Source organism: Anabrus simplex, chromosome 1 (genome assembly GCF_040414725.1).
Source record: "Anabrus simplex isolate iqAnaSimp1 chromosome 1, ASM4041472v1, whole genome shotgun sequence".
Taxonomy (NCBI): domain Eukaryota; kingdom Metazoa; phylum Arthropoda; class Insecta; order Orthoptera; family Tettigoniidae; genus Anabrus; species Anabrus simplex.
Window position 1 is genome coordinate 766,051,476 of NC_090265.1, and position 13,442 is coordinate 766,064,917.

Below are 13,442 nucleotides of genomic sequence, written 5' to 3' on the forward strand. Positions count from 1 at the left end.
GGAGAGTAACAGTGTGCGGGAGAAATGTTTGAGTGGGCAATCCATGGGGAATCGCGGTCCCACGCCCCAGTTACTTGTTATTGGACATTAGTTTTTATGCATGTCATCATACACAGCAGATCGACCGTGCTCGTGACATCAGTACTGTGATTTACAGCGGTTGTTATGGAACCTGAAAAAGACATTGAGATCTTAATAACTTTAATGTCAGAAATACCAGTGGTCTCGATTTGGGAAAGTGCGATATCATTTAGACCCGTTATTGACAGAGTATCCTCAAAATTGTACCCATCTCCTTCTCCAACGAAATGTGAGGGACAATGCATTTTTGAACTATTTTTGCATTTTCTTATGTGTAGAAGGTAAAAAGACTTTGATTGTCCTTATATATAACCCACACTGAAAAGAATGTTGAAAAGGATCTGCTGGAAAGCCTGGGGAGTTTTGCAACACTCGACCCGCTGTGTGTGTAGGAGTCAGCGGAAGCGGGTGCACTCGTGCATGCACACACACTTATTCTCTTTGCATACACATGCATATGCTTTATTTACTCCTGCGCTATCTAACAGACGCCAGAGTAACTTGTGTAACAACGTGCGTAAATTAGGCCTACTGTACTTACGCGTAGTGGTTTGCAGGATATTCAGTTAGGGAGAAGAAGAAAGCTAGACGGTTTATAGATGATGAAAAATTTAAGTTTATTGAGATAGTGGATGCTAAACTACACAAGACGTGTGCAAATCGCCCAGATGTTGGACTTTCCTGTGACAACTTTAAACATAATTGTAAGTGACATGTATAGTTCGCATTTCTAAGAATGTTTTTCCTTGATGCTTTACTATGTTGGTGTTCTTGAAATGTATTATTTCTTTATTTTAATTAATTATAATTGTAAACACTTGTTTATTTGTTTTCATCATAATTATTTTTACGTTCAAACCTAACCTTAAATTTAACAGCAAAATTGTTTTTCATTTTTTAGCTCATTTCCTCTTTATGACGTTATTTTTTTTTTTGTCCCCACAAAAAAGTCCTAACCAGTTTTGGCTGTATTATGCTGTTGATACTAATATAGTAATCTTTTTGAATATAAGAACACAGACAGCAATAATCACTGTGTAAAGGTGGGATAACCCAGTGATGAATTACTAAACAGTTCAGTTTTCATTCCATTCCACCGTTAAACAATAAGATACAACTTCTAACTGCAAAAGGTGAACAGTACTACAGATAACTTACCCAGGAGTGAGAGACCATTACCAGCAAGGCCAACTGCCTGCATCCTGGCTGCGAGAATGTTCGATGTAGCATCAGGTCCATAGCTCTGAAAACAAATTTCAATTTAATTGAACTTACTGGTTACAATTTGCCACTGAGGCTAATGAATGCCTTTATGTAGCATCTACATTGAAAACAACACACAAAACTATTATTACAGGGAAAAAAAAGGATAAACTTGAATCCGAAAGACATTAATTACTGTACATAAAAATAATAAAATGCGACCACTGGCCGGGCCTTCAATTCAAATGACGAGACATTCATGCACCACGCTGAGTTGTATGTACTAGATTGTATTTTGAACACCTCTGCAAGGGTTTCCCTGGTGTGAACTTCTATGAATAGAACATTAATGGGACTTGTTTACAGCTCTCCTTCTAAGAACTGTAACTAGCATGTGGCCGCGGCTTTGCCCGCGTTTATTAATTCAACCGTTAGATATTTCTAAGCTATTTATTTAAAAGCAAATTAAAACATTATGTTTATTAACTTACATAGTTTTGACGTAAATTACATGAAATACATTATTTTATTTTTATTATATTGTTACTTTCAATGCTTAAGATACTGGGTTGATAGATGGTACATATAATTATAAAACAATGTAAAAGACCATATTACATAATGCAAAATATATTGTTTCCTTATAGAGCTTTGCGATATACTATATTAATGTCCTTCCATTTGGAGGCAAGATCAAAATCAAATCAAAATCTCTTTATTTGCAAATGAGGTGTCTACCTCGGTGGCAAATGGTACACTAAAATACATTATTGTCAAGCACTAAATATTAAATTAACAAGAGAAGAAAATTTTCCATAATACAATATTATACAATTTATGATAACATTTTTTCTATTAAACACACAGCTCATCCTTAATAAATTTATATTGTTTACAGAATTCTACTTATAATATCTCCTGTACTACTTAAAAATATAGTCAACTGATATACAGTATGTGGAATTACTTCAAATGATACTATACAACTGGTATAAGATTAAACTTTACATTGCATTTTTTTTTTTTTTTTTTACCCATTCTGGAATCTAAGTAGCATAACGACCTGCTGTGTCTTAACCAGAGCCCCTTTTGCCACCACTTTTCAGAGTTCCTGAAGGGCCTTCACAGCTACCGTAGCGGTCCAACGGCCCTCGAAGTCCCCACTGTACTTCACCCCTACAGGCAGTCCCCTACTCTGGCCGTCCAAACTCCTTAGGGAATTAATTTATTCACACACATTTTTTTAAATTTACAATAACCTGCACTGGTCGAATACCCTCTAACACTTCATTTATTTTTTCTGTTGCTGTTTATTCTCTTCTTGAATATCTGTACAGATTTTTTGGAAAAGGATCAAACACTACGCCTGGTAAACTGTTCCACTCCTTCACACCCTTCCCAATGAATGGAAATTTACCCCAATCGCTTCTGCTAAAATTCCTTCTAATTTTATATTTGTGGTCTGTCCTGCCGATATAATTATTTTCCAACTGAAGCCTCTCACGGATATCTCCCCATGCTTCTTCTCTTGTATAGGCTCTATATAATCCTATAAGTCTAGTTTTCTCCCTTCTCTTAAAGTTTCCCACCCAAGTTCCTCTAATATTTCTGATACACTACTTTTTCTCCTGAAACCCCCTGTTACAAATCTTGCTGCTTTTCTCTGCATACTATCTATTTCTTTTATTAGGTATTCTTGGTGAGGATCCCAAACACTGTTTGCATATTCCAATAATGGACGAACCATACTTAAGTAACTCTTAATTCTTTGTTGCATCCTTTAAGCAGCCTCATTATGACACTGTATGCTTTCCCAACAATGTCATCAACATGACCCTTCCAGTGCAAATTACTTTCAAATCTCACACCTAAGTATTTGCACTTGCCATATTTCGGGATAACTACCTCATCCAAAGTATATTCAAATTCAGTTTTAAAGCTCCTGTTTGTAAATGTTGTAACAGTTGATTTGCCTCCATTAACCTTCATATTATTTTCTTCATCCCATTGTTGGATACTCTCAAGGTCCCTTTATAATTCTGAACAATCCTCAATGTTATTTATTTCCCTATAAACAATTATGTCATCTGCATACAATCTTATTTTGATGTTATATTGTTCCCTAAATCATTTGCGTACATTAAGAAAAGTAATGGACCAATTATACTACCCTGTGCAATTCTCTTCCAAACTTTCTCTTCCTGTGATACATTATTTCCTACTTTGACTTTCTGAACCCTTGAATTTAGAAATGTTTTTATCCAATGTGTAACCCTCACGTCCAATCCTATTCCCTCCAATTTAAAAAAAAAAAATATTCCATGTTCCACTCTATCAAAGGCTTTGGAAAGATCTATGGCTATGCAATCTAACTGACCTCCTGAATCCAATTGATCTGATATGTCCTGCTGAAATCCCACCAGTTGTGCCTCACAAGAAAATTTCTTTCTAAATCCATACTGGCTTATGTATGTATACTGTTTGTGTTTGCCTTTCGAACTCTTCAACAATCCACATACAGTTGACATTGGCAAAAACACCATTTTCGAAGATGGAGTCCTACAACTTTAAGCGTTTTTCCTATGTCAAAATTTGAGATCTCTGTGTGTCGTACATTTGACTGGGCTTCGCACACATACACATAAACACTTCCGAATATTACGGGTTGATGGCTTCTCGTGTCGCGGAGCGAAAATGGCTTCCTACTCAATGGACTTACAGTCCGAGGAACACTACTTCGCCCGTGGCATGCTCAGTCATGATGGTGGCTTCAATAATATTTGTCATCAGTTTCAGAGCCGTATTCATTGCAGAGGGAAGGATAATCGGTGCCACAAACGTCCACCCCAAGATGTTTGAGGGTAGGTACTCCAGGTGACTCCAAATTGTTCAAAATCTCTGTCGTGTAGTTGATAGCCTCATCTGTATGACATGTCGTGTTGATAGACTTTTCAATTTATAGAAAACCGGATAATTCTTGTGAGAGTTGCTTGTTGATGACATTGACAGCTTCATGTCTTGGTGCAAGAATTGATCTTAAGACACAGCCATGCGTCTTAGGCGAAAACCTGTGTCCAGCTATGACAAACCAGACATCATGGATTGAAGGAAAATGGCTTCCTATTCTACGGACTTAAAATGGTATCTTGACTGATATATGTATTATTCTTTATTTATTATTATCGTCTATCTTGTGTTTCCTCTAAATGTATACGTATCCAACACTTGTCCCCTTTCTCTACAGGGTTTGGATACGAAGTGAGATGAATCTTCGTAGCGAGTTTTTATGATCGGATGACTTTCATGACGTCAACCTAATCAGATGAGTTTACCGAGCTCGATAGCTGCAGTCGCTTAAGTGTGGCCAGTATCCAGTATTCGGGAGATAGTAGGTTCGAACCCCACTGTCGGCAGCCCTGAAGATGGTTTTCCGTGGTTTCCCATTTTCACACCAGGCAAATGCTGGGGCTGTACCTTAATTAAGGCCACGGCCGCTTCCTTCCCACTCCTAGCCCTTTCCTGTCCCATCGTCGCCATAAGACCTATCTGTGTCAGTGTGACGTAAAACAATTAGCAAAAAAAAAAAAAAAAAAAAAAAAAAAAAAAAAAAAAAAAAAATTCAGATGAGTTAATGAGATGAAATTAATGACATGATATATGATACTAAGAATGAAGAGAATGAAACCCGGCGCTGGCACATAGGCCACTCCTCTCGAATAGCTTTACGTCCCGATCCAACGGACGAATCACCATCAACAGCGTCATATGCCTTCACACCATATAAGACCAAAAATGGCTTCCTACGCCATGGACGTAAAATGGCTCCTTGAATATTGTGTTCTCTACCTATCTTATGTACGTTGCCTAGCGACAGTGACTCTATGCATTTAATCTTGGTGACAGCACACTGGATTGTCATATCCAAATACACATTTTCCGATGGTTTTTCATTCATAACTCACCAACGAAAGCGAAAATGAAAATGCCGGCTTCGAGGTGCATTCGGACCCCATTCCATCTACCTGTGTTCAAAATTTCAGATCTCTGCGTGCTGTGGATTTTGCTCGGTATCACGCACAGACAGACAGACAGACAGACAGACAGACAGACAGACAGACAGACAGACAGACAGACAGACAGACAGACAGACAGACAGACAGACAGACAGACAGACAGACAGACAGACAGACAGACAGACAGACAGACAGACACTTCCTTTTATTATTATAGATTTATTGCCCAATTGTAGCCACTGAAAGCACAAACATTTCATCAGGTGTCAGTCTCCTAGCCATGGCTCTGGGTGTACTATAGGCCACTGACAGAATGCTATTGCTGAGTTAATTGAAAGTGTTTTAAACAGTGATTTGGAGGACAGTGACGGTGATTATGATAATACCGAAGAACAGACTTGAAGTGAAAGTGACAGTTCATCTGATACAAATGACTGTGAAATTGTACCTAAAGCCTAGCATGTGAAAGCAAAACATAGTGACTGGGTGTAGGTTAAATCACTTTACAGGCTCTCCAGGGGTGTCAGAACTGAGAGACAAATAATTCTGTATTGGCATTGTCAGTGCTTTTGGAGTTTATGGACCCGTAGTTTTCCCACATTGTGTGGGAAACAACTATTTATGCTACGGAACAATTATTGGGCCCAGATAGGAAAGAACGAATAGGCGATGGCAAGTGTTTTGACAGTAATGAGGATGAAATTAAGGCCTACTTGGCCCTCTGCATTCTGATATCCCAGGTTCATAAGCCTTGCATCCAATAATATTGGAGCAAAGAGATGCCAAAAAGTGTTAAGTGCTTCTACATATACCCGAATGTTTCGAGATTTACCACACAGAATCTTCATTCTGACATCACTGTTGGTGAGTACAATTACTTTGAATGCTTCATTGAAAACTGTGCATAAAAATTCTGGTTGCTGTTCCATTTATGGCATTTATTTCAGAGCAGTGCACAGTAGTCTGACTAGGTGGCTTACTCATGTTGAGGGCATTTTAAATCTGATTTCTAAGCGAGCACATGGGATTATTAAATCTGAAGCAATTGGGTTAAGTACTGCAGACACTGAAATTGGTTAACTTGGTTGCAATAAGGAGCTATGCTCTTGATTAACAAGGAGTTAGTGTAATTAACAGAAATGCTGCCAAAAAAAAAAAAGGAATCAATTTACAAGGGCATGTAACTTTAAAACAAAATAAGATAATATTAGTGCAAGGATTTTTATACAGAGAGGTCAAAATATGTACTTGGGGACATGAAATGAAGCAAAATAAACACAATTTGTTGCTCCTTTACCCTCACCTTTGTCTGTGTTTTAAAAATAATAGACAGAGTTTTTCCTCTTATTGAACAGATATTAAAAAATTTTGTTTAATCAGAAGACAACAATAGTCAATATATAAATATTAAAATATCATTTATAAAATAATCAGTAATTCATATCCCAGCAAGAATGGCCAACCTGGAGCTGTTATATCAAATTAAAATTTAAACAATGATGGCACAACAGTTTAAACTAATTAGCAGTCTGGACAATATAATACAAAATCATGCCGATGGTTAAGGAGGAGAAGTTGTATGCACTTTCAGAAGAATTCAAAATGCAGCTTATCGAAACTGATGGCATCATTCTTCGATGTGCTATTTGAGAATTAAATATTGCAATTGATGACCACACGCCTTCGCTTCAGGATCTGAAAAGCAGCAGTCATTGCACGAGTTCAGTGAGGATCGTAAAGGCTCCCTATACTATTGACATCGTCACCTACATATTAATATCCAGTCTGAGTGAAATGTTATGCATCCTCCGATGTTCTCCCTTTATGCATCCTTTTAGGATCTACTGACCTCAAAGCGACTTATTGTCAAAAACATTGAAATGTTATGTGCAATCCAATATAACAAGTCTATTAATTATCAGAACCCAGTAAATGTAATAAAGAAAGTTTATGTAACTGGTTTAAACCTTAATAAAGTGCTCTCAACAACACCCTTTTGTATGTATTTTCAAAACTTTCTTTTCCTCTTTTCTAACCATACTTTCCACTTTAGAAACCTTTCCCTAATAATAATAATAATAATAATAATAATAATAATAATAATAATAATAATAATAATAATAATAATAATAATAATAATATAATAATAATAACAATAGATGATGATGATTGTTGTTTAAAGGGGCCTAACATCGAGGTCATCGGCCCAATAATAATAATAATAATAATAATAATAATAATAATAATAATAATAATAATAATAAATCCAGGAACCTATACACATGCTTCATTGACTACCAAAAGGCCTTTGATTCAGTACCACACACTTGGCTCATACATGTTCTGGAACTATATAAAGTTGATCCCTCAATCATTCACTTCCCGAAGACGGTAATGGCAGACTGGAACACCTCACTTCACGTTTCTCTAAGAAACTGCAGTGTTGCAACAAGACCCATACCAATACAACGAGGGATCTTCCAAGGGGACTCACTGAGTCCATTATGGTTCTGCATGGCATTAAATCTACTATCCTACCTACTGAACACAAGTGGGTATGGATTTAGCATTAAGAATAAGCGAGAAGAGCTATTCAAAATCAGCCACCTACTCTATATGGATGACATTAAGCTGTATGACTCTACCAAACCCCATCTTCAACATCTCTTCTCAATTACCAAGACGTTTTCTTCAGATATAGGCATGCGGTTTGGATTGGACAAATGCAGAACCCAAACTGTCATCAGAGGATCCTACTCAGCACAAGGGACACCTTCGAGTTTAAGCGACAAATCCATACAACAGCTGGAGGAAGAAGAAATGTACAAATACCTCGGTTTTCATCAGAGCACTCGTATGAAACATGCCGACATCAAGAGAAATGTCACGCAGCAATATATAACACGTCTCAACAAGGTACTATCATCAAAACTGACAGCTAAACATCTTACCAAAGCAGTCAATACGTATGCCGTACCACTGCTCACATACTCCTTTGGTATCATAAAATGGACCCAAACAGAACTTCAGCAGTTACAAACGAAAACAGCAGTTTCACTCACCCAGTACCATATGCACCATCTTAAATCTGCAACCGAACGTCTTACACTCCCGAGATCAGAAGGTGGTAGGGGCTTCTTATCCATTGTCAATTTACATAGCAATCTGATATCAAGTCTAAGAGAATATTTCCACTCGAGAGCTGATACATCGTGTCTTCATCATGCTGTTTGCAGAGCTGATATAAACTGTACACCTCTCAATCTGTCGTCGCCAGAAATGCCTGTTTCTACCCCACCTACAAAAGAGATGAATATGGCCACGTGGAAGCAAAAACCTCTTCACGGGAAATACCCCCATGAACTGGATCAGCCTCATATCGACAAACCTGCGTCGCACGCTTGGCTGACCTACTCCGGTCTTTTCCCAGAAACAGAAGGATTTGTTCTGGCCATCCAAGATCAAGTAATTACTACACGGAACTACCGTAGATTTATCATGAAGGATCCAACAGTTGTCTCAGACAACTGCCGCCGCTGTTCCAGAACTACAGAGAGCATACAGCACGTCATCTCTGGTTGCCCACACTTGGCCAACACCGATTATAAGCACCGACATGATCAGGTAGCAAAAATCATTCACCTGAAACTTTCTGTAAAATGTGGATTTCTTCAGTCACCAACTGCATATTGGAAATATACACCTCCACCCATTCTCGAAAACTCTTCATATAAACTACTATGGGACCGAGAAGTCATAACGGATGTCACGCTCAGCAACAATAGGCCAGATATTATTCTAATCGATAAATCAAAAAGATCCGCATCCCTTATAGAAATTGCTTGTCCAAATACCTCCAATCTGCAAACAACAATAGCCACAAAGATATCAAAATACACAGAACTGGCAATAGAAATACAACGCCTGTGGAAACTAAAGTCAGTCACCACAGTTCCAATAGTAATATCATGTACCGGTGTTATTCCAAAATGCTTGCACAGCTCTCTGGCAGCATTAAACCTGCATCATCACACATATGTAGAATTACAGAAAGCCACTCTCCTGAGCACTTGCCACATTGTGAGAAAGTTCCTAGGAACGACTTTTCCTCTGACTCACGCCAAACAGCATGAAGTTCCAGGCCACAGTTCCAGTAATACTGAAGAACAGATTCCCAAAACGGGGACATAAGAAGTCTGAAGTTGTTTGTATTTATTGTATAAATGTATATGTTGTAATTATTTCTGTTGTAAATATTTGTACATATATGTACCTGTAGTTTCATAATCAAGAGGGTGACTCCTTGCTTAGGCCGAGTCAGCCCATTATGTTACCGGCACAAGCCGAGCCTTCCTAAATTGATACAAATAATAATAATAATAATAATAATAATAATAATAATAATAACAACAACAACAGCAACAGTGACTTATGGAAAATGAGATGGTTTAGCGAACATACTATGCAAATGGATTCTTCATTAATTAATGCCTGTTGTCATATCCAACCAGGAAGCAAGTAGTTAAATAGTTTTTGAGAGACATGATGTTGGCAAAATTCATATATCGGTTAAGTATGAAGTATTAAAAAGCCATGATGCTGCATAGAGGAATGATCTATTGTATTTTATGATGACTGCACGGGAATCTGAATCGTTGATTTTGTATATTAGTTATGTCTGTCATGGATGATGTTCATAAATCTGAATAAGTTATAGACATGCCTTTACTGGCAAGATCTAGTGTTTGCAGTGCACTGTGTCTTCTGGTGTGGGCTAGAACAAATATATTACTTTCATTGCACTGTCTCAATCTTATCCTTGGTTTTGACAATAAGATAATGACTGAGGTATAAGCGATGCTAGTAACGCATCCTTATGCAGCCAGTCCCTGTTATAAATGGTGTGAAACTGTCGCTCATTGGGTCAGTTGGTGATTGCATTTCAGTGGGCTTGGCAGACTGATATGTAATAGCAACTTCTGGCACAGCGAGGAAAGCAACGAGAAATTACCTCACTCCGCATTTCCCTAATACGCCTCTTCAGTGACGCCTGGGCTACATATGGCATGTGATAGCACAGGTGTGAAGGATCCAACCATACTCAGAGCTGAGCACTTGACATACATAAAGGTTATAGAGATAACATGGAATAAATTATACCAGTGATATTCAAACTTTTTGATTCGCGTACTCCCAAAATCCAATTGTTTTACCCTTGTACCCCCGAAGTACGAGTATACTGCGATTATACCAGAAAAAGAAAAAATGATTGTTGCTGGATGCCAAGTAATATTAGCTATAACAATAATAATCCGTGCCCAGTGGGTAAGATCATGTGTAATGGTGCTGCGTCATTCATCGGCTTATACAGAAGAACTGTACTTCTTTTATGGCTTCCGAGGATTAATAGTGGTTCTACTTGTGGTGTTATAAGTGAGTGAGTGTTATCTTGTGATTTTGTTGTTGTATAACAGGGTTTTTGATTAATATTTAATATGAATTTCATGCCATAAATGTCCGCCATCTTGGAAAATATGACAATTATTCCATAGATAACACGATCTAGAGTTGACATAACTGCATTCATTTTGTTTCTTTTGTCATCAATTCCATAGAAACCGCAAATAAGATATGCTATATTCCTTTTACTATCAGTGTTGCCAAGGTCACACTGCCGGCCACTATTGTCAGCCATTTTTAAGACTGGCAATGTGACGCATATGTATTGGACAGCATAATACATTATTACCTGGTCAGCTCACGTGGGGGTTTAGTTCCGAACTGAGTACGAACTAAGCATAACCCTGCGTGAGACACTGGGATGGGGCCCTCAACCCCGACACGGCGCGTCCCAATGGCTAATAGGGGAAGTCTCCTGTAGATATACAGGACAAGTGTGAATAAGACGTAGTCAAATAAGCACTCGCGGATCAACTGAGGAAACTAGAACTGTGGTCAACGGCTTCGATGGCAGAAGAGGACATATGTCTCAATGGCTGAGAGGGCAGAAGAACCAAAAATAAAATCCACCTCGCGTCTGACTCGGATCGAGCGGCAAAGTGGTCAGCGTCAGTTTACCTAGTAGGTACGGCTGTATAGTTACGTTCCAGGAACTACCAATCCCTGGTCCTAATTCCCCAGTGGAAACTGTAAGCTGTGGTGGGACAGTGAACTGGAACTGGATGTTGTGTGTTGCAAGAAGTTAAGAGTTTGGAAATGTAAAAGTTTTTTTTTAAATTTAACATATCTGAAGGATTTTATTTTGTTTGTAATATTTTGAGAAATGAAGAAATAAGAACTTTGGACTTTGCTGGAATATTTGTTTATGTAGCTGAAGTATATTAAGAAAACCTCAAGATTGGATTGTTAACATTGCAAGAGTGATAAAGTGATTTGTATATCATGATGTAATTTGGTAACATTTAAAAAAATGTACAGGTGCTTTAATTTGGAACAGCGCGCGGTTAGGGATGTTGAAATAAGTGATGTAATTTATCTAGCGTTTGTAGACAGGAAATTACCATATATGGTCATGCGAATGTATTGGTAAACGAGAATCTAGTGGAAATTGTTTTTTATTGGTTGATTGTAATCAGGCCATATCCGGTCTTCTTGCCGGCTTTGGAAAAATGATGCATGTGCTCGGCGTCATTTTCCATCCGACCGCCCTAGCGAACGTTCGTGCTTGAGGGCTACCCTCGGGATCTCCTGCCTTTCCGCGGTAAGTGTTATTTCAGTTCTATTTTCATGTTATTATCAATGTTTTCTGATTTAGTTTGATTTAATTTAATTCCTTTGCGTTTCGGTATTTTCTTGCTCAATGTAATTTTCAAAGTTTAATATTCAACGTGTCTGAGTTTGCCCTAGATTCTCGCTTTCGAAATTTAAAGTTTTTTTTTTTCCTTTCTGTTAATTAACTATCCTTTCTTTTGTGTTTTGGTTTCGTAGTCATTCCGTTAGTCAAATGTGTAAAGTATCTGCTGCTCTGTTATGTAACTTAGTCTCTTGTAATTTTTTAATTTGTTATTTTTAATAGAATTGAGCTAGAGGGTATTTCATGTAAGTCTTTTCTCCCCCATAACGTCATACGTTCCATGTACCTCGATAAGGGCTTCCCGCATGTTCCACATCCTGTCTTAGTTGTCATTTTAGGCCTGTAAGTGTTTTCTATATTTGCTTTAATTTTGCGTATTTAAAAGATACTCGTCACGCTTCTGTGTTTTGATGTCAATACACCGCCACTGCGTTATTTACTACTATTTCCTTAAGTCATATTATTAAGCATTATATTATTTACTACTGGTATTATTTTATTACTTCATTATTATTATTTATGTACGCGCTAGAACAGCGGTTACATTTGGTAGCAGAGCGTGGTTTATGGAAAGGATAAAAGGCTTACAATGATCATCCTCGGCTAACTTTTCTGAAATTAATTTTAAATCTTTTAAGTTTGAATATAGGCCTAAGTTGTAAGTGTTCCACGTGTGTTCTTAATTCCCGCTTCTTGTTTTTCATGATTCTTGCGCGAGTTCATCTCACCATGTGTTTTTCGTTGCGCGATGTGCAGTCTTGTGTTGCTGTGTTTCACTTGTAATTAACGGTTGAAGGAAATGGTGCGTCACTATTTGTAACAAGTTTCTTTTGGTTTCGTTAATTTTGATAAATTTTCTTGTGTGGCAAGGTTTCGCTTGACCACGTGTTTTGTAGTAAAGTGATATCTTCACATTTCGTGTGCTGTGTTCGTTTTCCGAAAGTTTCCTTTGATAAATTTCAATATGTTTGATTATGTCTAGTTTTCTTCCATTTGTGTTCCGATTGTAACATTTGTGTAAATTCCGGTTGTTTTAAATTGCGTCGTAATATCATGCTAAGTTTTGTCTCGATACTGTAATTGGTACTGTACTCCCGTGTTTGGATTCATGTTTATCTCTTGAACAGCGGAAGTGTGTTGAAAACAGCTGAGCGTTTGACCCACTGCGAAGTGTACACACCCTACATCCTAAGTTATTGAGTGTCGCATTCTGCTTGTTTTCCTTCTAGACCACGTGAATTTTAGTGTGAATTGTCACAGTGATCATTGTGTTCTGGTTAAATTTTAGCACGGAGTTTCCTTAGTTTTTTTTGCAATTTCTCTTTTGGTAA

General features: G+C 37.7%; 1 protein-coding gene across 1 annotated transcript in view; it reads right to left on the reverse strand.

Moving 5' to 3' along the window:
- Elp1 (elongator complex protein 1) overlaps window positions 1–13,442 on the reverse strand; it is a 313,623-nt gene that overhangs the window by 7,236 nt on the left and 292,945 nt on the right. The window contains exon 12 of the mRNA XM_067136206.2: window positions 1,240–1,324. Coding sequence (XP_066992307.2) covers window positions 1,240–1,324 — 85 coding nt within the window. The remainder of the gene's footprint in view (window positions 1–1,239; window positions 1,325–13,442) is intronic.